At 38.2% G+C, this 27,528-nt stretch overlaps 1 protein-coding gene across 36 annotated transcripts in view; it reads left to right on the forward strand.

Annotated features, from left to right (window-relative positions):
* The window catches only part of PTPRD (protein tyrosine phosphatase receptor type D), a 2,174,486-nt gene that overhangs the window by 2,117,837 nt on the left and 29,121 nt on the right, over positions 1 to 27,528 (forward strand). For all 36 annotated transcript variants that reach the window (XM_036854271.1, XM_036854269.1, XM_036854273.1 and 33 more), the window contains 2 exons: positions 10,631 to 10,750; positions 11,266 to 11,420. In XM_036854271.1, the coding sequence (XP_036710166.1) occupies positions 10,631 to 10,750; positions 11,266 to 11,420 (275 nt within the window). The remainder of the gene's footprint in view (positions 1 to 10,630; positions 10,751 to 11,265; positions 11,421 to 27,528) is intronic.

The raw sequence follows: 27,528 nt of genomic DNA on the forward strand, positions 1-27,528 counted from the left end.
GACTGTTCCGCCTGGAGATACCGGCTGGTAACAAGCAGTCATTTGCAAAAGCTGTTTTCAGTTAAACACACATTTTTATCTTGACACTGCAGGCCTTCATTAAGCCATGCACAGAAACTTGTTTTGAAATAACCAAATGGAATTCTGCCCCTTTTCTCCCTAATTGCTTCTAATAATAAAATTAGTTCTAACTGGCCCCACTGCCAGTGCAACATCTGATGGTAATGAGCAATTCTTGGCGGAAGGCATTGTGACTTAAATACCTACAGTTTATCTTTATGTTGCAGGCTACCTTTTTTTCCCCACCTCAGACAGAGAAACTTATTTGGAAGTTACTAAATGAGCCTCTGTTTGCTCTCTTCATTAATTACACTTTGCTCTTGCAAGTTAGCTTTCTCCTTTGTTAAATGACCTGAGGAGGCCAAGTAAAGTGCTGTCTTGTGATTTTTATTCTGAGGTGGTTCAGCCAATACCCAAACTTATGATGACCTGCGTAAGCCAATATTTAGAAATCTCAACCATCATCAACCTAATCATACAAATGAACCCTGACCCCCAAGGCCCAAAAAGCCCTTTGTTCTCCAGTCTAGAACACTTGAGAATAAGGGACCAAATGCCCTAGAGAGAGCTAACAAAGCCCTGGTCCTCCAAATTATCTCATCCCCTCTTCATCTCCCTGCCTCACATCCTACCACCCCACCTTTCCCCTGTCCACTTGCTCTTTCCCCCAAAGTTCCAGGGAGGAAGCGGAAGGCATTCCTGGATTCTCAAAACAAGAACATAGATTAAATTTTGCTATAAAAACAGTGTTATAAATAGTGGTTAGTTGTTGCTGAAATATACAGCTCCATACTTGGGGAACTTTGTGAGTTATGTGGGCTGACCTGGGGACTCAATGAGTTCTCAATTCCCAGCAGCCAACTTCAAAGTAGACATATGAACTAGCCTGGATTTACTTAGAAACTGTCCGTAGTCCCTCTTATAAAGAGAGGAGGTCCAGGTAGTTTAAACAAATCACCTCTCCAAGGGCTGAAGCTTAAAATTTCATTATTTTGATGAAGGCTCAGGTTCCTGAAATAATATTCATCCCCTTGGCTTGTTGTAAAAAAGAGGTAAAAAAAAAAAGAGGTGTGTGTGTGTGTGTGTGTGTGTGTGTGTGTGTGTGCGCGCGCGCGCGTGCGCATAAACACTTTTGTGTATTACAAGTAGGCAGGAATACCTGTTAACTGGAGTGGGAAAGAGAAAGGAAAAGGAAAGGGAAGAGAAGACAGCATGCTATTACACAGAACTCCCTGGGGACACCACCACTAGAGGAAGCTACCTGACATAGTTCCAAGTAGGGGTGCCTTGCAGTCAAATGTCTGTGTTTAGATCCCGACTTTAGTGCCTACTAGCTCTGAGACATTGAGCAAGCTGCGGGACCCTCAAAGTCTCCTTTCTCCTTTTTGGATTACATGAAAGGGTTATTGTGGGTATTGCCTGAGACAAGGAACGTGACAGGGTGGCTTAGTGAGTCTACACTATTATTTTTTGGTTGAGATAGAGAAGTTGGAGGCTTTACCATCATAACTTTAGTCTCCCCTAAAGCTGGCTTCCAAATAATTCAATTTGTGTTCCCAAATGAAATGAGTTTGTTTCTCTGTGGTTGACAATGAATCCTAACCAAACTCAGAGTCACTGCACGTGGCGAAATGTGCCCACTGTTCCCAGGATGGCACAACCATGCATCCTAGTCAAGGGGAGAACGTAGCTCAGAACGTGGGGTTCTTTTGCACTTGCCTTTGACAGCATCTCCAGAATGGAGACCCTGACACAGGGAATGTGTTAATCAGTCTGCAAAAAGACCACAATAGAACATTCTGGCTGCTACTTTCACATATCTTGAAGCAATACAGTATGAAAATAGTGAGTAATGTCAACACGAGTTCCATGTAGTAATAATTATCACTAAATATAATATATTCTTGATAACCGCATTTCCTTCTGGTTCGGTTTTTCATTCTCCTTCCTCATTCTTTTCTACTTGGTGATGCTTGGGAACTCTCCCTTTAAAACCTACCGCCTGTGTTTCCCACCCTCTACTGTACCAAGGCTCACTCTCACCATCTCTCTGTGGTTGATACAGCAGCAGGGCTTGTAACCTTTGCTGAGTTAGAAGAGTTCACTCAAGCAAAAGGATACTGGGTTCATTAGCATGTGTTAGACATTTCACTGGTCTTTTGTTAGAGAATTGACCATTTTTAGCGTTTGGAGGGCTAAAGAAGCCCTTTACAAGTGTGAGGTATGGCTTAGGGCTTAAGGTGGCCATTTGAAAACTTAAGTTCTTTGATTTTTCAAATGCCATCACTCTCCCTCAAATGTGGCCTTGAAAGAATCCCAAACTTAAATCAGGAGACTGTTTCCACGGTTGTACGTTCACCACTTATCAACCCTGAAGAGAAAATGTGTAAGTTGAATATTTTCTTTGAGTTTCATTAGAAAAAAAAAAAAAAAATATATATATATATATATATATATATATATAAAGGTAAAAACTAGAGATTTTGAAGGTAAAGTTTGATTGCTGCCTGAAAATGCACAGATCAGGTTAAAGCCTTGTATACTGTGTGACATGAGGTACGGTTAGTGGGTTTTATTCCACAGTTTCCATCTTTTTTGCCAAGTCCTCTCAAGTTCTGCAGAGTTCATTGATTCTGCAGCGAGTCATTCTTCTGCCCCAGAATGTGGTCTCTAATTGTTTCCATGTTTCATAACATGCCAATAAGCACATGAATTGGTTTGGGCAACCACATGGAGGGAAGAAAAAGTTCGGAAAAAATGAAGCACCGGTAGGAGAGCAGAATGTATACAGCTGGGATTTCCACTGCAAGGGTGTTATTTGTGGGCAACTGGGACACATGGTTGGCAAGCCTCACTTGAAGAATTGGAGTCTCTGAGGTAGGATTTGCCAAGGTGATTCCTGGCCCAGGAAGCTCTATTATTTAGTGGGTGATTGTCCACTTTTTTTTCCTTTATCTATCTGCTTTTTGCTGTTTCTCTTCAACTTTGTTTCCCATCTTGAGGTATACAAGACAGAGGGAACGTGTACACCTATGGCTGACAAGTTCTTGAGCAGCCTTGATTAGTGTTAGAGGGTGAAATGGCTTCACCGAGGTTAAGGGATATTTGGCTTTCACTTGTCTTCCCAGCCTGCCTTCAGTCAGTTCCCATAGTTGACACTTATTGTTGCTTCATGTCTTGCAAGTTTTATAGTGGGAGTTGATTCACTTAAAGAGCGATTATTGTGGTGGTACTTAGTGCTATATATGTCAAGGATGGGAGTGAAATTTTGACACCCAAAAAATGGGACATGATTTGAACTGTCATCCAATGTGGACCACGTTGATTAGTTAGTAAAAGCATAGAATTAGAAGTGAAGAAGTCTATACTTGGTTTCCAAACTCTCTAAATCCCATTTTCTGTTCCCAAGTACAGAACCAGACAACCCAGTTGATGGCATCCATTGCTAGAGCAGATCAAATGTTTTGTGCATCATGACTTACCTTAGGCCAGGAACAGGAAAATCCCTGCTCCAGTAAATATGGTTGTTTGTACTAATGAATGGAGGTTAGATGCTGTCAAGCCCAAAGGCACCAGGTTGGCATTAACTACACTATGTTAATAGTTTAGGGAGTTAAACTTGATGCTTGGCCAGTGGAGCACTTCTGACCTAAAGATCACTCACTCTTCCTGTGTCCTCTCCATTCCTCGAATGTCACCATAGTAAATTTACCCCAACAGAGAGTGACAGTGAGCTGGAGACACAGTCACACTTGCTTCTGTGGCTGAAGGCAATTCTGGGCAAAAAACAGCAAGAAAGGAGATTTTGATCAAACGTTTTCTTGTTTTTCTGTAAAACAAATCTTGAGATTCTTTGAAGATTATGAGGTCCTTTTGGGTTAAAAGTTGGCAGAATGCCGTTGAAGATTATAAATGGCAGTGTTATTGTTTTCATTGCCGTTATCGGTTTTGGAAGGCCCAGCCTTGGCCAGTGGCAGACTAATTCTTGGCCCCTCTGGTTTGTCAAGGTTCGGTAAGTTTAACGGAGAGCAAATGCTTTCCAAATGCCAGGTCTGTGTCCTTTTCCAAATAGAACTGGAAGTGCCAAAGGCCTTGAACATTTAATTTCTCAAACTGCAGCCTAAAGCACTGCCTATCTAGGGCAACAGAAACTGCTTTTTCCTTAAGCAACTGTAGGGACGGCAGTGCAAACATTGCCTTTGGAGTCTGCCTGATGTATGGGATTGTTTTTGAAAAGTGGTGGATACTTAATGTATATAGGACACTGGCAACAAAAAGAATGATACTCATGTTGGCAACCTAAAGGATGTTTGGGTCCTTATCTGGCAAGTTCCACACTTTTGGTTTTCTCTTGTCAACAGACACAGTGTCAGATAAAAGAGAAAGAATCCCACCAGTTTCTTAACTGTTTGTTCGCTTCCTGGATTTTCTACCTTCTTTGCCCATCCCCCTCCTCTATTTAGAATGGCAGCCTGCAGATTCTGGCTCAAAACATTCCTATTCAAGTGAATTAGGCGACACAGCCCAAGGAATGAGCTGGACTGCGTGGGGGAGATGCAGCTGTGCTCCCAGCGACATTGTGCAAAGCCCTTCTTATTCTCCGCATTCATGTTTACAGCACTCCCAGGCTGGACTAAGTCACTTCTAAGATTTTGAGAAGTGTGGATTAATTTCTATTCCCAGGCAAGGCAGATATTCAGCTTGTATGCACCAGTATAGTTCTACTGGGTGTTAACATATTGAAATGTATCAATACTGGCTAGTATACAAACATTATCTTTTTATTGAAACTTTGTCGCCTAATGATATTTCTCAGTGGCAGGGACACTGGAGCATTGCTGGACCACAGGCAGCCACTAGGCAGACAAAGACAGATGCAGAGGTGACAGTAAGGCTGACTGGAGCACCCAGCCACTGCCAGCAGTGATTGGGGCTGAGGGGCCAACTCCACAGACCCAAACCATGAGGGAAGGGTTGATAGCCAAGTGCTATCTGGACATGAAAGAGAGGCATTTCACAGTTTTCCTCTAGCTACAACAAAGTGCTAAACACTGGAGATACAATGGGAGAAATCATTGGAAAAGTTCAGTGCAGCTCCCTCTGTTAACCCCTGGCAGACACGTTGTCTTATTCTGTTCGGGCTACAGTAAGAGAATGCTCTAGACTGGATGGGTTATAAACAACAGAAGCTTATTTCTCACAATTCTGGAGACTGGGAAGTTTAAGATCTAGGTGCCGCTTCCTAGTTCATAGAAAACTGTCTTGTTGTATCCTCACATGATGGAGGGGTGAGAGAGCTCTCTGGGGTTTCTCTTATAAAGCACTAATCCCATTCTATGAGGGCTCCACCCTCATGACCTATCACCTCGCAAAGGCCCCACCTCCTAATACCATCACATAGGGGATTAGATTTCAACACATGAATTTTGAGGGGACACAAATATTCAGTCCATAGCATACATCAAACAAAAGGGAATATCAGGTTTTTAAATTACTAAATGGTTTAGAAAGCGTTTGAACAGTTCAATGAACTGATAAGCAGTTTTATAATGTATAATTTGGTTTACTTAGAGAATCATATTTTTCAACTTTATGGTTTTATTTATGAAAAGCTATTTCTATGCTGGTAGTCAAATGCTTTAATATCACTCTCATTTCAAGTATTCCATTGCCCTTGATTCTCCTCTAAATAGTGGTCTGCAAAGAGAAAATGAAAAGGGGAAATACACAAACTAGGCAGTTTTGCCGTTTGAAAATAGATATGGCTAAATATTGATATTAGTTCAGTAGAGAGAATGACACTATTACTGCAAGAGAAGAGAATCATTGAGATGATCTCTCCTTATTTTGGAAAAAACAGTTCAGCATATAATTCTTCTGTCCACTAAAATATATCCTAACATTTATCTGAAACTTTCATTATATCTTCCCTTATTAAATGTGTATTGATAGTTGTGTGTTAACATTTCCTTTTTCCCAATAATAACCCTGATTTGCATTATCTAATGTTAACATACTGTCCACTTCTTATAGAAGAACCCTCTGCCCAAACTTACTAAATACTGATTTCCAGCCATTCTCAACAATAGTTATGGTTTTCCAGGTATCATTTATTGTCTATTCTAAATCCTTCTTTGGCTAAATAAGCTGGCCCTAGGCATGCTTTTCCAAATAACATGTGGCAAATGCATTTTGGTTCAGTGATGCTGGGACCCTCTGGAGGTATTGGTTTGTCGCATTTAGAATTCTGATGCTTCGCCATGCTGCCATGCTCAATAAGGCTTTGTTAAATTGAAATGAGGAGCTTTTGTTTTCATAAAGTTGTAGGCTATTTAAGAATAAGCCAACCTAGACCACAGTATAGTTGATTATAAAGTTGGCTTGCACGTGTTGAGTGCCCATGATGTGCCAGGCCATGTCCAAGATAAGCCATGTGGAAGTAAAAATGGAACTAGAAGGAGAGCATTTCCCCCAAAGCACAGTCAGCAGACCTGCTGGATCAAATCCTACAAGGTATTTCCAATAATGAGTTTTTCTTTTGAATATATTTAAATATGTTCTATCATTCCATCAACTTGCTTTTAATAGTTTGCCATGAAAGGGAGAAAATATTCCATAGCATACATGTAGCGATGGTCAACCTGGTCTTTCCACAATTATAGAGAAATGAAAGCTTACATTCAAAGCTTATTATCACACAAGGGGAATCCCTTTGTGATAATAAAAAGAAATATCTCCCCCAAATTCAGCCAGGAATCTGAACTGTCTCATTCAGTTTAGGCCTCAAGTAGAGTTACGGGGCCATGTTTCTAAACCAGAGCCTGGGTAGTGAGTTCTGCTCCGCTCCTTTTCTACCTCAGAGTCTAGTACATTCTCTTCTCACAGCAGACTGGGGTCCAGGTGCATTAAGGGAGTTGTTTGCAATCTCACAACTACCTACTTGAAAAAACAGGAAATGTAAACACACCTCCATATTTAGTCAATAAGACTGATGGATTGGGGGCAGAATTGCGTTTTTCACTATGACCGTCCCCATAGCCCCTCACACCTTACCGTCCATCTAGAACATCCTAAATACATATCTGCTGGGATGAATAACATATTCATTTTTTCACATTCAGAATGTTTATAACATCCACTACAAAAAAATTGAGAACATAATCTACTTAATAGTTAATAACAACTATTCCCATTGGATACCTATTTGCGCTGGCCATTGGGTTCAGAGTTTCATGTGCAAGATTTTTGAGCCTTACAATAGCCCTGTCATGCTGGAGATAATCATTCCCATTTTATAGAAGAGGCCACAAGGCTTTGGTGCTGGAAATAGAGAAGCAGCTTACTAGGCAACCAGTGAGACTGCCTGACCTTCCATGCATCAGTCCTGAAGGCCACTTGTAGTCACTTCAGAATCAAATAAGAAAAGACAGAAATCAGTACTTTTACTCACTAGCTCTGGCCTTCTCGTTCTATATACCCAAAGGGGAGCCTCCTACACGTCTCAGTTCTCACACTCAGCTCTATGAATGAAGCCTAACAAGGAGGAACTCTCTAGAAATACCTTCTGAGATTTTCCCCCCAGGAAAAAAATGGTGGGGGAGGGGAGCGGTTATTGTCAAAAAAACATCTCAAGAGAGGAGAATGGAGCTAGTTCATGTGCATTAACTGATTAGAAAGAAATAACTTCTATTATTTTCCCGCATCCTTTTTAATTTTTTCCTCACTAGACTTCTGACTCGCTAACATTAAAATCAGAAATTATTTGTTTAGTGTACGGCTGAAAATGAAAGGCTTAAAGGATTATTTGTCAGTAAGTCTAAGCCCTTAAATTTAGCCCTCAGAACTTGGGGGAAACCTGTGCAGGCTACTCGGAGAATGAGGTGGAGTAAAGAAGTGCCGGGGTCCTCGCTACTGAAGGGAGAATGTGTCGCTCTAGCTGTTGAGAGAGCTCAGGGAGCACTTCTAATCCCACTGCTGAGACTGCATGTGTGCATGTGTGCATACATTAGAACGTTTATTTTTTCATAAACTCCCCTTGCGAAATATTTCCTGAGAGAAAATGGCAATGTTTAAATATATTGGCTTCTTAAAAAATGGCTCCTAGTTTCTACAGTTGCACTTAAAACATTTTAGAGGATTTCTTTTAGTAAAGAGGAAGGTTAGAGTACATTATTTAAAATGAGTACAAGAACTTTTGTTTTATTCTTTTAGCTAAAAGTGTTCACAATATTTACTCCTTATGGTAACGTTTTGTGGTAATTTATTTTTCCTAAAGACGTCAGAGTCTAAGCCAAAAATAGTTGCAGTTCTCAAACTTATTACTAGAAGTATGAGAATAATTAGTATAAATTTAAGTTTTCCTACATCTTAGGTATGGAGTGGATTTGTAGATGGAAAGTCACTCAATAATGGAGTCATTTTTCCAGAGGTCACATAAAGGCTGGCTTATGGTTCTTCTTTTCCTTTGCCTTATCTCACCAAAAGGTCTGAAGGTAACCAATTCCCAGCTTTGAAACATAATTACATTGAATTGGGTTCAGTACATTGTACTGACCTTCTAGTTCATTTTGTTGCATTAACTTGCTGTTTTTGTGCCCCCCATAGTGGTGTTTGTCCTCGTGGGATTTGACCTGTTGGTTTTGATTTGAAAGGGTTGATGTCCAGCTGAAACTGTTAAATAATGAGTTTGAGTTTCTCTCTTGATTCCTGAACTCAGTACATTGCTGGCATCCCTTCAAATGCTGCAATAAGAGGCCTCCAAAGTTTCTTTTGTCTTTTGCAGCAAGACATCAACTTGACATCTATTTCATGGTTTAAAACGGAGCCTTTGACTTAATTTATGTGATTTTTTTTTCCATCGGAATTATGGCTGCTTAAGTAGTGTTGGCTCTATTAGGGTAGTAGCCTTTGCTAAGTTTGTCCAGATACGACTTGGGTTTTAATGGATGGCCAGAGAACATATAGAGGTACCCAACCCTGGCCTTGCTACATCAATATTCTCCTTAAAGAACTGTCTTTCCCTTGTGTTATTTTTAACTTAGAACATATGGCAGAAATATAAAACAGAAGAATATTTTGTGCATCTAGAAAATGCAAGTCTTTTAAAAGAAATCTTACTAAGACACAAAGTCTCCATTTTACTGTGAACCACTTTTGTTTGTTTTTCATAAAATAGATAATGTTTGTGTGGGTCTCACAGTTGAAATAAAGGCACAGAAGTCAAAGCTTGGGAATGCAGTCTCTGCTTTACTGTGTAACTGTACCTTCTCTTTCATCTAGTCTAGGAAATTTTGTAGAGGATTAACCCTCTCCCTTTTCAGAACATCCAGTATCTAGAAAGAGGCTGAGTCCTTTGAGCAGCAGATGCTTTAGGTGTGAAACAGAAAATTACAATATTATTTACAGAATGCTAGTAATATTCATATTCAACATAAAAGCAAATAATTATCTAGTAATTCTATTCACTGGGCCAAAAGATTCTAGTATCTATGGTAATAATGCCTCATTGCTTTTGTTTAAATCCAAAGATTGTAACTTTTACATATTTCTTTTTCAAGTAGAAGATGTACTTTCTAATATAAAATACTACTAGATTTCTTTACCTAGAGAAATGTATTTTCGTTGGCTTCAATTAAGAACTACTCCCATTTTTTTTCTTTTAATGTGATATAGAAAGGGTAAATATATTCTGATCTATGGTCTTACTAGAAAATATAGTGTTGTCTTTGCTATTTTTCATTACACTTTTTAATGCCCAAAGGACACATTTAGTAAATTGGAGGCTTACTGCAGACTTGGAATTATTCTTTGTTGCATGTTGAACTAATTGGGTTGAATACTTTTTATGTGCTTTTGTTGTTCAACTCCACATAATAATTGTAGATTATTCATCTGAAATGAATGGATTTTAAATTATTTAAACTTTGCCACTACTAAGGGTCACTGTGTGACCCTCTGAGACTTTTTAAAGGACAGCTCTTTTCCCCCTAGACTTTACAGATTTAATTTGTTTTTGATACACATACCATTTATCCTATATTAAAAAATTCTATATTGTTTGTTATACTTTGATAGATTTACAAATTATTTCTACTTTTCTTTAAACAAGCGTATTTGGAGATGGTGATAGCTCAAGATGAAACAGGTTGTGCCTTTTAAACCTTGATGGATGAACGCTAATTATCTCACCATGTCATTTAAGTGCCTAAGTGTAACCTTTCTGAAATGATTCTTAATGTCTATCCCAGAACAAATTTGTGTTTTCTTTTCAAGTACTCTGAAGTTTCAAATACCTCTCTCCTTATTTTACTCAGCGACAATCTGCAATTTATTTTTCTCCAGGAAAATTGAATCTGTTACTGCTTAGTATTCCTACCAGTTTGAAAAATGTGGTTTACATTGGCATCAGAGCAGCAATTTACATATATTGGGATAACAAGAATGCACGCCAGAAAAAGATCAACATAAAATGAAATGCAGAAAAGCTGTTTTCCTTCAACAGCAACTCAAAGTAAAACTAATAGAGAAATTGATGAGGATCTGCCCTGAATGTGTCACTTGTTTCTTCTAGGTGAAGTGTGACCAGTATTGGCCCAGTAGAGGCACAGAAACCCATGGGCTTGTCCAAGTGACGCTGCTAGATACCGTGGAGCTGGCCACGTATTGTGTTCGAACGTTTGCACTTTACAAGGTTTGCTTTTTATTTTTTTCCCTCCCTTTCCCCTTTCCATTATTTAAAGAAAGCTTCTTTTGAGAAATCGAATATCTCAAGGCTTTACTTAAATCTTGATTCTACTGGCAACAATGAAGAATGAAATAATTCTTCCATTATCGCTCAGCAATTTTTCTCCTTGTCTGGTGATTTATCAGTAAATATGGAACTCTTGCTCTGAATGAAAGTCTCAGCAAATGAAGAATAGGTGAAGAAGAACTAGTTCTTTCTGTAAAATATAACAGGAGTGCTCCTGATAGTTAAACCTGAAAAATGAATGCTTCTCACCTAGGAATTTTGTCTTCCTGAGCAAATATTTGTCATTTACAAATAGCTTGAGGTTTATAACTCCAAAGAGTGTGTCTTCCCAAAGGATATAGGGTGGGGGAAGGAACTAAGATAGCACATCTCTGTGTTACCTCTTGCATGTTATTATTCATCATGAAAACCTGAGGCTAGGAAACAGAATTTCAGCCAGTGTTCCTACTTCACAGAACGGTTCAAGTGAGAAGAGAGAAGTAAGACAATTCCAGTTCACCGCCTGGCCTGATCACGGTGTTCCAGAACACCCAACACCTTTTCTAGCTTTCTTACGGAGAGTCAAAACCTGTAACCCTCCTGATGCAGGTCCGATGGTTGTGCACTGCAGGTAAGAACCTCTGAGAGCATTTTTCTCGCAGTCAGAAGGTTTGTGGGGAGACAGAAAACCGAACGATGCCTCATTGGATATTCTGTTTCCAACCTCTTGATACTCTGGGATAGCAACTGCCTTCATAAAGAATACAGGTAGTCTTTTTTGGTCAAATGAGGCCTCTACTAACATTAATAGGAAGGATTTGATACAGTGCATACGCCCCCTGGGAGATAAAGGCAACTATGATGCATGGTATTCTCTCTTTAGAGCAAAAATAAATATATTCTCTCAAAAAATATATATGTATGAATTGTTTGACCGGCTCTTGTGGGCTGGGCTGATCCAACCTTTTTACTATTTATAGGGAAAAAGTGCTGAACAAAATATTGATAATATTGTAAACATACAAGCTTAGAGAGATAATTTCTTACTGCATATTAGTATTATCAAGTCACATATAGAAAATATACTATTTTGAGCTTTAAAATTTTATTTAATAAAATATATACGAAGATCTACAGTTCGGAAGAATTTATTTTATGTACTTGGAGGTAATGAACCCATATTTCTCTTGAAATGTATAATTTATTATTTTGTACTTTTAATTCTAACATTCTCTATATCATCGCTCAGATTCTACTATATATAAGTGTTCATATATTTTTAATACTAAACTGATTTCTTCTAGTTTCCTGGATTCCTCTCAAGTATCATTACTAACAGATTATTAAAGATATCTCGTCAGATTCTGTTTATTACTATATAAATTACGATTCATGTAACTTCATAAGACTTTTTTGTAACCTAAGTAATTCAAATATGAGAGAACATGGCTTCTTGCACAGATAAGTAAATTTATAGTTTGGAAGTACATAAAAGAGGAAAGGAAGCATCTATCATAAACCACTTCTATCATTACTTAATAGTATAACTTTCATTCACATCCCATATTATACTATAGCATAATGTAGTAGATCTTAGAAATAGGGTCTATTTTTATAAAAAGTTGGGGACAATGGATGGATCAGAATAAAAGCAATAAAATTCACCTGACTAATCCATGCTAGAGGGGTAATCGTTAAACAATGGCCTGGCAAATTCCAAGCAAGATAATGTTTAATTTCTCTTTTCCAGCATTTTCCCCCAACAAAAACGAATAATAACCTTACCTTATATTCACTGAGTATTTTACAAATTCCAAAGCACTCCCCCATGCTTTACTGTGTTTGACGTTCTTAACAATATGTCGGATTGAGAAGAGAACATAAGAGAGGCTACAGGGTTTGATTCAAGTAAGATAGCTGAGAAGTTGGAGGAACAATCAGCCTCACCTTATAATCAAGTTCTTGCTCCTCTTTAATCAGGACAGGGGCCTTTGAGGACCTGCCACTATGTTGCAGTTTTCTGCATGATTCTGAAACAGTATAAATTATTGTTATTTACTTGAGCAAATTATTATTAATTGAACAAATACTTTTGCATCATGAAATCAGATTTCTGGTTGGTTTCAGCAGGCAGTCTGTGTACTCTGTTATACATACTTCTTTGCAGACCTCAAAGAGCCACTGAACCTGGTTACACGGTGCCCCTGCTCAGCACAAAATCAACTTGATTATGAAGTTCACACATGAAATGGTTTCAGATGGAGTTTGGGCACAGGAGAGAAAACGGAGAGTTTGGCCTCACTCAAGAAATGTTGCCTTCATATGCCTACTGGCAAAAATGCAATTCACGCAGATGCATACATGCATACACACAGATGTATGTGTGTTTATGTACATACACACAAACACATATACATTTTATATATATAAAATAATAGGAACAAAAATTAGGGAAACCTAACTTGGAAGTTTTCATTGAAAAGAAGTGTTATGATATTTGCACTGTATTTTGAAATAGAGTACGTTCCCTCTTTCAAAATGTGCTTCCCACTTCTATAAATGAAAGTGGAGGCCCTGGAAAACTAAAATAAATAGAATGATAATTTTAAAAATGCAATTTGCCCTCTGTTGATCATAAGCAAGGTATATGGCTTTATGATAGGTACTTGGAGGGCTCCAAAAAACTTTGCAAGCAAGTAGGAGAGATAAGATAGCTATAATGCCTTATTTTGAGAAAATACATACTCTCCCCCCAACACACACCCCGATGTTATGTTAAGCCACCTGGACTCACCTCTGAGAGATACAGACAATTCGGGAGAAATAAAGAAACAAAGATTAATGTGCAGAGCTAATAGCTGCTGACATTTGGAAGTGCTATGCCTGAGGCTCCAGAGAAGCTAGTATTGAAACAAACAACAGAAGAGTTGGTATATTGGTGGAAGAAATTCGTTAGCCACTTTGAAACAGTGAAGGAAAGATGCAGCATAAGCTGAGCTCTGGGAAACGATCTGTGTTCACCCAAAGGTAACCTCACATGTCTGATAAGAAATCTTGGCCTCTTTGAGAGAGGCCGCATCCACACTGCCAACTTCCAAAGCATCCCGAATCTTTGACTTGGTTACCAGTATGTTAAAACCCAAGAGCATAATTTTCCTGACAGAGTGGCAGTGGACAGTCATTTGAGATAACAACTGCTCCTGTGGTATCCCAGAAATGCTGGTTTAAAAATCATCTCTAAGCAGGAAGGAAAGTATGCAGAAAGTGACACTAGCCATGTCACAAAGGGATCCTGATTAGTTACCATGATCATGTTGCAGATAATCGCAGAAAATACTCTGGAGTTTAAACACTGCATTTCACGTTGTGATTTCTCTTATGATGGACTTGAATTTTCTTCTCTGTTATGAAGAAGTAGGGACAAAGTCAAAGTAAGTCTAAGCCTTCTGCCAAACAGATCCTGTGACAAAGGAAGAGTTTCTAAAAGAAGTCTGGTGGTAGATAAAAAAAAGAGGATGGGACTGGAAAAAGAGAAAATTCATTTTCCTCCAATAGTTTTGTCTTAAGTAATAAATGTGACAGGACTAAAAAGCCATTATGAATAAAATAAATTCTAACAATCAATAATAAATAAGAGTCATGAGAACAGACTAATGCAACAAGCAGAGACAAGACCTTGGAAGGTCAAGGAGAAGGACAGAGTCTACCACATTCCTAAAAGAGGGAATGTCTGTTTCAACAGACATAGGAGAAAAGACCAACTCTAGCTATCAGTCACTTCATACAGAACATGTAATCTCAACTTTAAGAGTGCACACTCTGGAGTGACACACTGCCTGGGTAAAACTCTGGTTTGTTCACTTATTGGCTGTGTGCCTCTGGGCAAGTTATTTTCTATCTGTTAGCCTCTGTTTCTTCACCTGTAAAATGGGGTAACCCTACTCATAGCAATGAGAATTTGATGAAGATTAAATGAAGTGATATACATAAAGCACTTAGGACAGGGCTTTTTATATAGAAGTACACAAGAATGTTAAATTATTCGTATATTAATTATTGAGTGAGTTTTCAAAGATATATTTGTATTTCTAACTCTAGGGAGAAAAATTCAACATGAACTTGGATATTATCTATATGACATGAGCCATCCATCCTATGAATAACTAGATGTTTATAAATATCCAAATATTTAATTGAATAGGTTTTTTAAATTTAGATATTTTCCATCATGGAAATGCCATCAGCTATTTTACAGTGACAGAGAACATTTTAAAGCTATGGGTTAGAATCTTTTATAATAGTAAATCTGTTCTCAGAAAGACCTGAGAAACCATTGAACTCTTAAAATGACGCTGTTAAGGATACATAGAAATTAATGCTGTGGTTCTTAAGGCCTTCAAGATAAAGACTGAATTTAGCATTACATTCATGGCCATTTATCATCAAGGCTGATCTCGCCCTTCATGCCTCACTGTTCACTCTCTCAGCCACCTCCCACTAGGTATACATTCCAAGTACTTAAGTACTTTCATCTCTAGCTCTTGGCAAATGATGTTTATCCACTCTAGAACTTCACCTATTTCCCTTTTCTACCTGATGATGTGCAACCCTGATTCATAATCTAACTTAAACAGTACTTCCTCTGTGTATTGCAAAGGCTGCAGACTGGCCTCAGATGATTTTGTTAATATACGTGGTAATTTTTTTTTGACTTTGAACTTGAATGCCTTTAAGCTGGCATGCACTATCCAGTTTTCCAAACCCTCCCCACTCATATTTTTTTTTTTTTTTACACACAACTCAGCTCATCTATTTATAGGAATTGCTTCATCTTGTAGACATTTGAGCCAAAACCCTGGAGAAAACTTTTAAGCTCATTCCCCATTCCTCTTCCCACAGGAAGAACTGAACCTTCTATCCTCTCAGCTCCCATAAAATAGTTTTACACTTAGCCTATTCGGCTGTCCGTGTGCAGATCACATATGCCTTGCAGTCGTAGAGGGCATGGGCTATAGATTACGCACAACTGTGTCTCAGCTCTTACATTGTAGTAGGTGCTCAATAGTTGCTTGCTGAAGTTAATCAAATTCCATATGGTGTTTCAGGAATTGTTTTACAGAAACAGTATGATAATTTCAAGGCTGGACTGGTTTTGGTTTTTGATTTTTTAACAGGAGACTATATTTTTGTCTCCTTAATGTTGGAGTAATTTTTTTTTTACAGCTTAATTATTTTAAATTGCCTTTATCTTTCTAATACCTGTTTCTGAATCCGTTTTTCTACTTCTGTACATTTTATGTCCTTTCCCACATGCCCTTCATTCCATGATTAAATATAGACATAGCTCTCTGCTTTTGTGTCAAAATAATAGTTAAGGATATTGAACCCTTAATCGACATCAAGTAATCTTTCCTCTAACTGGAGAGGCCCTCCTCTAAGTGTTTTATGTGTGTTATTGCATTTTTCCCCCAAGCATCTACAGAGGTAGGAACCTTATTCTCCCATTGCACGCATACAAAAAAACACAGGCCAAGAAAAGTCAACTTAATTGTCTGAACTCTTGCCATTAGCGGTGCCAAAGCAATTATGTGCCCCAGGCTGCCTGGCCCTATGGATCAAGTAAATTCTCCAGTTTATACATCACTTGATGGTCCTCAGCTTCTCCTCTGGCCAACCACGTGGAGGGCATTTCACTTTTAGACTTACCCTGATGACTTGGTCAGCAGAGCCACTCCTTCCTTTCTGACTCCACCTCACAGTGCATATTCTAGCCTTGATTTCACTCTTTCTATATCAAAGGTGATTGCCAGCAAGTGAGTCTCTTCTACCACTCAGTCATTTTAACATAATCACAACAGCTACCAATTACTGAGCCATTACTATTTTCCAAGCAACACTAAGCACTTAAGTGTTCACTCATTTAATCCACAAAACAATATATTTTACTTGTAAAGCACATTTAAGTACAGGGAGGTCATAGGTGATTTGCTCAAGGTCAAACAGCTCATAAATTGAGGGCTTATTTCAAAGTCCATGACCTGCTAACCCACCATAATATCCAGTTCAGACTCTTTTTGTTGCAGAAAGTACCTTAGTTCCTTACGCATAACGTCTTACAACATATTTGTTGACCACATGGTTGTCAGGCGGATATTTGCCACTGTACTCAGTGCTAGAGACATGCAATATTTTTTCTCCTTATTTATAAAATTTGGTTTTGAAAGAGACTAAGGGAGAGAAGTTTCAGGCTATTTATTTTCACAGATGTTATACTTTACATTTCCCCATATTATTTCAATCTTCCTCTTAGAAAATAAAGACACTTTGTTTCTTTTTTTTTTCCTTTTTGAGCCCTAGTCTTTGTGTGTGTGGCTTTTTTTTTTTTTTTTAGAATTGGTGGTTTATATTCTACTAGTACCAAAGGGATACAACAACCAATTTGCTAAGTAGTTGCTTCTTGTTAGGAGTGAATAAATTGGGATGAAGCTATAATTTCATTGAGTCAATTATAAAACCTTGACTCATGATACTAACTGAGAGTCACATTAACCCCTTTTAGGACCAGGGGAATATATTTTCTTCATAGGAGATATGTATTCATTTATGAATAAATGTGAAAGAAGGATAGATCAAGACCCCCTACCCCTGCATCTGTCTTTTAAATGAAACAATCCCAAGGGGAGTAAAATAGATCTTCTGAGGGTAATTTAAATATTTTACATCATAGAATCAAACCAGTCTTCAAAACTGAAAGGAACAGGAACTGTGGGCCAGAAGTAGATAATGTCCTAGAAGCATCAATGGGCCACTAGGGGTGACCCGGTAAAAATCAAATGACAATTTGGGGTTGGAAAGATTCCCAAGATCTAATCTTCATAATATTTTTTGACTTTATAGGTGAAAGCAGAACCAAGAAACTACTTAGATCATGTTCATAGTATAACCACTCACTCCTAATTCCAGCCCAATATTGACAAAAATAGCCTTTTCAAGGTCAAGGGATTTTGGAAAGCATTGCATATGAGCATAAAAATAAAAGACCTGTGATCCAGAGGAGCTAAGAGTGCTGTGGAAAATCGTTTAATGCATTTTTAACCATTCATTCTAAATTCCATCCTTTATTCTTCCCAATGTTCCATTCAAATATCTCTTTAGATCAAAGACCGTAAGTATTGCCAAAGCATGTGATAGTTTTGAGATGCTGACAAGTGTGAACCATAGACCCATATTTTCCTTAAACCTGGGATTCGTTTTCATGTCTAAGTTAAGTAATAAGAGAAGCTAGCCTTCTACAGATGAAAGACTGGATTGTTTAAAGTACCAACATCTCTGGATAAGAAAATGGATGGAATATACAAATTATGTCCTTATTTATGGAAATATTTTAAGGAGAGGAGAAATAATTATACCTTGTGGAAACTATTATGCCCGGTTCTGTTCTTATATATCAATAATTCTGCATAAAAAAAGCAAATTTTTAGTTTATGAAACAACATGATGATACAAAACAAGAGGCCAGATCTTCAACATTCTGATGGCAGAATCCTACAAGAGAAAAATGCCTTACCTCCACTGAAATAGTTTAAAAGTAATTGACTCAAAAGAAAACATTAAAAGAAATTACACAGTGGCCCCCATAGATGTAAAATTTAAAACACACACTGAAGGAGTTTGGGGTACTGGCTCTCTGGTAAAATGGAAAATTTGTTTGGAAAAAAGCATTATAAAGGCAGCAGAGGAGAGGTGAGACCAATATTATAAGAAACTAACTTCAAAGTCATATATTAGATCTATAATATGAAAAATCCCTTCCAGGGCAAATGAGAAACTATCACCTTCCCATTCTCATTCCATCCCCAAGAAGGGCAACCAAATCACTTTTGTGTAGGAATGTGACAATTTAAGAGCATCTTCCCACCGTTTATTGGATTTAATCCTTATAAGGAGAATGGTAGGTTGCATTATTACCATCCTCACTATACAGATAAGGAAACTGAGACTGAAAAGTCTCAATTTGCTATAGTGACTTGCTGTAGACCACATTTTTAACTAGTTTTATGATTCAAGGGGTGAGAACCCATGTTTTATGATTCAAGGTCTTCTCCTCTTATCGTAACTGCCATTCTCTATTTTGCTCAGTTTATGTTATGCACATGAGAGCAGACCTGTCCTCAGCCAATAACAGAGCTGGTTTTTAGCAGACCTGAAAGCCCCTCTGGGGGCAGCACTGCACGGTGGTGAAGACTGTGCACTTGAAATCAGCTTTCTAGAGTTCAAATCTCAGCTGCACCATTTACTACATCTCTGACCTTGGGCAAGTTAATTAACCTTTCTAAGCCTTGACTTCTGTTCAGTAAACTGGGGATAATAGTAGTATGTCCTTTGTAGTATTGTTTATAAAGATTAAATAAGATATGTCTACAGTGATAATTAGCCAGCTATCAGCCACACAGAAGTCAATAAATGTTTATATTTTTTGATGTTTTTATTATCATTAAAACACATTACGTGTTTTACCTCACATAAAATAGGTGGTTGTTTAAATTGGCTTTATTATTAGAAAACAACAAAGAATACTATCAAACAGCAAAGAAGAAATGTGAGCTTGACTTCTATGTAATTTGTGATTTAGAAGAATAGAAAATGAATGTGTGTGTGTGTATTAACCTAGAAAGTGAGTAGCAACTAGAATATTTAACACTTTAAAAATGCATAAGTACTGTAATAATTATTTAATTGAACTGAAAAAAAAAATTCTTATTAGAACGGATTGTTACTGTAAGACCAGTTATCTCAACCTCAGCACTGTTGACATTTGAGTCATGAAACTTTTGTTTAGAGGGACTGTCCTGTGCATTGTGGGAGGTTTAGCAGGATCCCTGGCCTCTGCCCACCAGATATCAATAGCACCCTCCCAACAGCTGTGACGATCAAAAATGTCTTCAGTCGTTGCTGAATGTCCCCTTGGGGGCAAGGTCACCCCTAGTTGAGAACCACTGCTATATGGCAATGAAACTGATTTTTGACTGTGGCAGAATGTATGCATCCAAGTGATAGCCCACCTCAAAGCTTTTAAAGCTTGAAAAACTTTCTTTGAATGGCTCTCTTATTATAAGCATTAGGAAAACTTCTCTCTGAGACTTACATTAAGAATCACTTTTTAACTCATATAGGGAACTAAGCTCATTACTTTAAAAATCACCCAATATTCCCTACCTTGATCATCTACCATACAAACCAAAGACTTGGCTCTAGATGTCTCTTGGTACTTAAAAAATAAACAATTCCAACATCAGTAATTATCAGAGAAATGCAAATCAAAACTACAGTGAGCTATCACCTCACACAGGTCAGAATGGCCATCATCAAAAAGTCTACAAACAATAAATGCTGGAGAGGGTGTGGAGAAAAGGGAACCTTCCTGCACTGTTGGTGGGAATGTAAATTGATACAGCCACTATGGAAAACAGTATGGAGATTCCTTAAAAAACTAAAAACAGAACTACCATATGACCCAACAATCCCACTCCTGGGCACATATCTGGAGAAAACCATAATCTGAAAAAATACATGCACTCCAATGTTTACTGCAGCACTATTTACAATAGCCAAGACATGGAAGCAGCCTAAATGTCCCTTGACAGATGAATGGATAAAAAAGATGTGGAAAATACAATGGAATATTACTCAGCTATAAAAAAGAATGAAATAATGCCATTTGCAGCAACATGGATGAACCTAGAGATTATCATAGTAAGTGAAGTCAGGCAGAGAAAGACAAATATATGATATCACTCATATGTGGAATCTAATTTTTAAAAAATGATACAAATGAACTTATTTACAAAACAGAAACAAATTTACAGATATCGAAAACAAACTTATGGTTACCAAAGGGGAAACGTGGGGGAGGGATAAATTAGGAGCTTGGGATTAATGTGTACACACTACTATATATAAGTTAGATAACCAACAAGGAGCTGCTGTGTAGCACAGGGAACTCTACTTAACATTCTCTGATAACCTATATGAGAAAAGAATCTGAAAAAGAATGAATAGATGTATATGGATAACTGAATCACTTTGCTGTACACCTGAAACTAACACAACATTGTAAATAAACTCCAATTAAAAAAAAAAAAATCCACCTTCAAGGACAAAAATGCGCCACCATTGGGAAATTCAAAAGAACAGGCGATAGACTTTTAACTCTGCTGCCAAAAAGGAGGTCCAAAAGTACTTTTGCACCATGGCAGCACTGCTGCAGTAAATCTTCAGCCTCTAAAGGTGGCTACTTTTAAAAGCCATGCTCTTTGGGCTTGATAAATGCTGATCTTTTTTGCCAGGGTATCAGTCACATTGCCTCATATCCATACTTGGTATGAACGTCCTGCATTCTGGCAGTTCAAAACAATAAGCTCTCTGAATGCCCTTAAGTGTCATATGACTCAGTGGCTGTCCCCTTTTTCAAAATCTAGTGGAGGCCAAAATGAAAGATTAGATGGATAGAAGAAAAGTGAGTCATAATGTCTGACCCCCTGCCCAAGCTTGCAGGTCCTGAAATCCCTTGCTCTTTGATTTTGGGGGATAGATATTTCTGGGATAGCACACTGTGTTTTTAAATCACAGGTTTTACTGAAGATAAGTTTTTTGTGAAATAAACACTTTTCACTTATATTTTTCTATACCTTTTTCCAAGGGGCCTGTGCAGTCTCTCTCTTCCCATCTCACCTCCCTCTATACTTCTACCACTATCCCCCCTCCAAAAAAAAATCCTTCTCTATCTTTCATTCCATTGAGAGAGGGTCAGTAGTTGAGACTTTCACTGGCCAAAGCGGAGCTTGTAGTGTCTATGTTATATACCTAAGCAGGTAAAAAGGATGACCTACATGAAATGGGGCATGATTAACTGCGGCTCTTTCATTCTAATGATAAAGGCTAAAGAGCTACTTGTTCAAATTCTTTTTGGTATTTGAAAGGCAAGGATTATGAGAATTATGATTATTACAAGAAAGTATTTTCTCTCTATTCTTTTTTTTCAGTTTGGGTTGGTTTGAGCCTTGCATCTTTTTTTTTTTTTTTTTAAATTGGAACCATATTTCTGTTTCTGATACATCTGTGTGTCTTAGGAGCCAGCATCCTTTCTGAAATGGAGGGTATATCTATCACTTAACCATCACCGCTTACAAGTATCAACCCAAACTTAGAGGCTTAAAACTACCACAGCCTATTTCTTACTATTCTGTGGGTCCACTTAGGGCTGGGTAGGGGTTGTCTGCTGGTATCTCCTGAGCTCTCCTTTGCAGTCAGCTAGAAGCACTGAGAAAACGGGGCCTCTCTGTCCCCACAGCCGTTCATCCTGGTCTGCTGGTCTCAGGATTCCGGGAATCAAAGGAGAAGCTTCTGAGGCCTTTTGAGGCCAAGGCTTGGAAGTCACATATCATCCCTTCCACCACATTCTTTTGCTCAGACCAAGGCAGGGGCCAGCTTACATTCAAGGAGTGGCCCTTGTTTCTTGACGAAACAAGACTCTACTTCTTGATGAGAGAAGTAGCAAATAATGTGTGACCTCATTTATTCCACCACTGAGTTCCATGTTGCTGAACATTATTTACTTGACTGATGGAGCTCTTCTCTCTCCTCTTACCTCTCATCAGCTTGGCTAAGTCCACTGTGGATTTCCCTCCTGAGGCTGGATGAGATGAGCAAAGCTCCCCCCAAGTCTACCCCAAAATACAGAGGGTTTTTTTTTTAATATATGAAATGGTTGGGTTTTTTTAGCTTGTGTGGTGGGAGAAACTCATACTCTTTACTCCCATTGCATCCTGTCTCAGAAATATTTCCTTTGTATCTTCCTGTAATTTAGGATTTATTAGGGTTTTAATAGACTTCTTCTTAAACTCAAAAACTAAGGGAGCATGATTTACTCACAGTGAATCATAGACCTGGAAAGGACACTTCAAGCCTCCCAGACACTCTCCCTCCATTTCTCTCTCTGCATCCTCTCCTCTCTATCCCTTCCCACCCCCTTCCCTTCCCTCACCACTCCTCTTTAATTTCAGAGATAGGAAAATAAAATGAGGACCAGGAAAGTTGACAACTTTCCCATAGACTCTTGCTGGATTCAAGTCTACTGACTGCTGGTCCAATATGTTTCCCAGTGCATTATAGTCCTTTTAATTGTGTTCAAATTAGTTTGATTAAGGAGTCCCTAACATTTTCTAGCTAAATTAGGAAAATAATCACCTGTATAATGGCAGGAGGCGCTATGGTTGGAACCAAGATGATCAGAGCAGATAACTTTGATGCATAAGAGCCAATTAAGTATCACAGATCTTTACGATTATGACTGATTGACAAAAAGGCTAGTGCATAGCTGGGGAGTACCCTGAATGTGCTGGGCACCCAGGTGGTCAGTAAGGCCAGGGCAGCAGAAAATGGTAGAGCAAGACCAAGAGAGAGCAGGAGAGAATGTCAGAGAGAAACTCATCCTGCTTTGCAGTGATGCCTGGAGCCGTGATGGTGGAAATCACTTCAGGCCACTAAAAATGACTTTACATGCTGTCTTGGCAGCCCTGCTCTGGTTCGCAGTGGCTGCTTTGTGTATGTGCTGCTCCCGTTGGAGCTCTAGCCTGGCTGTGCCGTGGCAGTAGTGTGAGCTTTTATAGTGACCATATGCCTGGGAGGCTCATCATCTACAATTTCCTCATTCCAGGCTCCAGCCAAGTACCGCAGATGCTATTGTTACCTCTTCTATTGAATCAAAGTAGGAAGCAAAGAGAGAGAGAAATTTGTCAATATTGTTTTTCTGCTGGAACCGAAATAAAAACTGTGTGTGGTATATTGTCCGATAGGAGCCCATGTGCCAAATCCCCATTTTGTGTAACACACTTACATAAGATAGGAATCTGCCCTTATGTTTCTTAACATAATGTAAATGACCTTCTTCCTTCTACTGTAGATGTGTTACAATTATAGCCATTCAGACTTCTCAACTTGGATCTGTGCTGTTTATTGCACTTGCAAACCCTTTGCCTCGGACCATGCCATCTGCTGGGATCACTTGTGTTTCCTTCACACACTCACAGGGTTTGCTTTGTGCCCGAAATCTAACTGTGCAAAACTCTGAAATCTTTCATATAAATAAACAAATGTTTAGCAAGTATTTTTAAACCCTTTACTTGACAAGTAGCATTAGCAAGGTACATTTGCATTTCTAAAGTAAGTACAGCTGCTGAGAGAATTTCTTGTTGCAGAAACGTGTGAAGTGACACCAAAATCAGAAGAGAATCCCTTTTGAAATAAAAGCCTGCATGGATAAATGATCTCTGTGCTGAAGACAAACTAAATGATAATAAATTAAGCTAACAAAAAGGTTCTTTTTGGACATAGGACATACCTGGTTGGGGGTAGGAGGATAGTCTTAAGACTCTATGTCACTGGACACCCACCCCATACTATCCTATCAAAACTTTCTTTCAGCCCAAATATGAAACTGATGAGCCTACAAAGCCCCTGTTATCTCCTCTATATTTCTCACTGCTGTGCTCTCATCAGCCTGGTTAGGTACAATATGCATTTCCTTCACAGAACGGGATAAGAAGAACAACCCCCCCAAATGTAACCCAAAATACAGGTTCTTTTGTCAATCTATGAAATAAGTAAGAAAGCAGACGAAAAGGCCATTTAATTTCTTCCAGAACTGCTACCTGATTTTTTGCCATTGTCTCCTGGCTTTTTATTTTCTGATTTGTTTTTTCCTCTTGAATCCATAACTACCCCCAGATTTGTATACAAGAGATGTGGGTTGGAGTGCCTTTTTCTATCTGTAATTTTTGACCTCACTGCTGTGGTCTCTGTCCATAAAGAACAGGACAAAGTGGGCAGAACCCCCTCTTGCTACTGAGATAGGGCTGTTACTGAGATTTGCCCTACCTGTTGCCTGAAGACAGATTATTTGAGGATGCTAGGATTTTGATTACACTATCCTTTAAGTTCAGGTTGAATACTGTAAATGAATATAGAATGTAGATATACAAAAGATGCAACCTCAGTAGGTCACAACGGTAAGCCTCTAAATTTTATCAAGAGCCAGGGTTGTCAGATTTTAATGTGGACAAAAGAGGACCATAAATCATCTCAAAATATGAGGCATGTTTCATACATGTGCTAGAACCCCAGTAAAAGTCAAACTCCTCCTAAAGTAGTTCATACATAGTAGGGAATTTAAAAGTGCAAAATAATAAATGTATCTTAATACTTTCCTGGATCTTAATGCTTTCCTTGTAAGTGTGTGTTATTAAGAAAAACCAGAATTCTATGACTTTCACCGCATATTTAGCTTTCAGGCTAAGAAATGGAAATTGCATACATAGAAAATTAAGAGATATTCTACTGCCCTAAAACTATGAGAGCTTGTACAAATCACTTACCTGAGTTTCTATTTCTCTAGGAAAGTAGAGTACAATCTGGTCATTTGCTAAAGGCATCTTCTCTACAAGGGAAAACTGCATAAAATTTGGTAGATTAAATGCTTATTTACTCACGGTGATGATGATGATGATGATGATGATGATGATGGTGATGGTTAGGTATTTTGTGGTTTTATGGAAAGCGTAATAAGCAATTTTCTCTGACTACCTTCAAATTCAGTCCCAACTTGGGTTCACAGGTGATCAGTCATTCTAGAGAAAAACAAATTCCATATGATCTCTCTTATATGTGGAAATCAAAAATGAAAACAAAAACAAAACACTGCAAGCTCACAGATACAGAGAACAGATTGGTGATTGCCAGAAGGGGGGTGGAAGTTGGGGAAATGGATGAAGGGGGTCAAAAGGTTAAAAATACAAATAAAAATTTTAAAGCCTTACTTTGTCAACCTATACCCAGCTCCGATTCTAATCAATTGGGCAGAGAGCCTTTCTAAGTCTGGACTTTTGCTCACCACTTACATTTGATGATGTTAAAAACCACAAAAATTCTTTATAACCTATGGTTAACATTTCATCCCTCCTTTGTGTGTCTGGAAATGATTGACCTGGCTTCAGACTACTTTCTCTGATGTATTACAGCCTGAAATTCACTTGTTGTCTTGGTTCAATTAAACTCAAACTTATTGGTTTGTAGGGTACAATAGTAAAGCCACAAGCTTAGCAAAACCTTTTCAGAATTCAGGAAGAAACTCTGTGAATGTAGTCCAGTTACAAGAGTTACAAGAGTCCAGTACATTATGTATGCCTTTGTTGTTGTGTTTATATTTCCTAAAGGCTTAGGAATAAATAAACACATTTCTAAAAATCTGAGATAATAATTCTGCATGGATGTCTTTTTTAGAATGAATCTTTGTGGCATACATAAGGTACAAAGGTACAACAATTCCTAAGGTGGTCATCATACCTTTTGCTGGATTCTCAGCCTATGTTTGCATATGGATAATTTTATCAAGTAGCACTTCTGGAATTATCACTTAGTTCCACGTGTCTTTTTAAAGCTGCATCACATCACAGTTTGGCTATAACATAAAAACTTAGGTCGAATTTTAGCTATTAGAACTAGGTTAATGGTTATAAACAACTTCTTCTTTGTTATTTCTTACCCTTAGGGACCCTACATTTGAAAAAATCTTTGTATCAGGGGGATTAAAAAGAGGCCATTTTTCCTACTCTTTTTTAGTTTGGACATTTCCAACATACCCACGAGTAGAGAGAATGCATAATGAACCCCCAAGCACCTATCACCCAGCTTCAGTTATCAACATTTCAGGCAGTGTTTATTAAATGGCAGTTCATTTTCTGTTTTTCAAAAGAAACTCATTACATAACTGCTATTCAACATTTGAGGTTTTAATAACCTGAGCAGCCTTATCTCAGGCAAATGTTCAAATTCCATGGACATATTTAATGTAAAAGGCACTCATTACCACTGTCTCAGCTCCAGGTTAAGTACTCCTGGACTATATCTCTTATGCTACTATAATCTGTTACCCACACTGCTTTTCTAAGTCTAAAGTCATATGGCATCAAGTTTTACAATGATTCCAGACTATGGATACCACGTCCCTCTAGAAAGAGCTTGTTCCCAAAACTGTCCTTAGTAAATTTTGGCTTACAGACTTTTTTTTTTTTAATTCAGCACTTTTATTTTGAAATTAAATGTTATTTTTTTAAGGCTCAGTCTATCCTAAGCCCTACCACTGTTATTTAACGTCCATGCTTCGTACTCCCCCGACTAAAGCTGACTTCTTTTGATCTGTGAAAGTAGAGCTGGATTCAGAAGTGATTAGCTACCTGATTTAGAAAAAAGAAAACAGAAGAGAAATAGAAATAGCAGTTTTACAAATCCGAATTTGACCAGTTCCCAAACAGTTATTGGCATACGTAATCTGACACATGATTTTCATACCCAATCTGGGTTCTACAAGAAGTATAAACAGAGTCTATGGAAACAGAATTACGGTTTGAACATGAGAAGGCCAGTCACCCAGAAAATTCAGGATACCCCATCAATGTGTATGCACTTTAAACCCTGAGTTGTTACTGGATGTTATGTGGAAGACATTTTCTATAGTCAAATAAGTATGGGTTAAACTAAGTTAAATTGTTTTACAACAGAGTTTCTCAGCCCTACAAAATATCATTTCCATTGTGAATTTCCAAGAGGGAATTTCTGAAACCTATTTAAACATGGAACTCTTCCCCCCCACCTTGAATTTTCTCAAAGTACTCTAGGAAGTGCTA

Source organism: Balaenoptera musculus, chromosome 6 (genome assembly GCF_009873245.2).
Source record: "Balaenoptera musculus isolate JJ_BM4_2016_0621 chromosome 6, mBalMus1.pri.v3, whole genome shotgun sequence".
Lineage (NCBI taxonomy): Eukaryota > Metazoa > Chordata > Mammalia > Artiodactyla > Balaenopteridae > Balaenoptera > Balaenoptera musculus.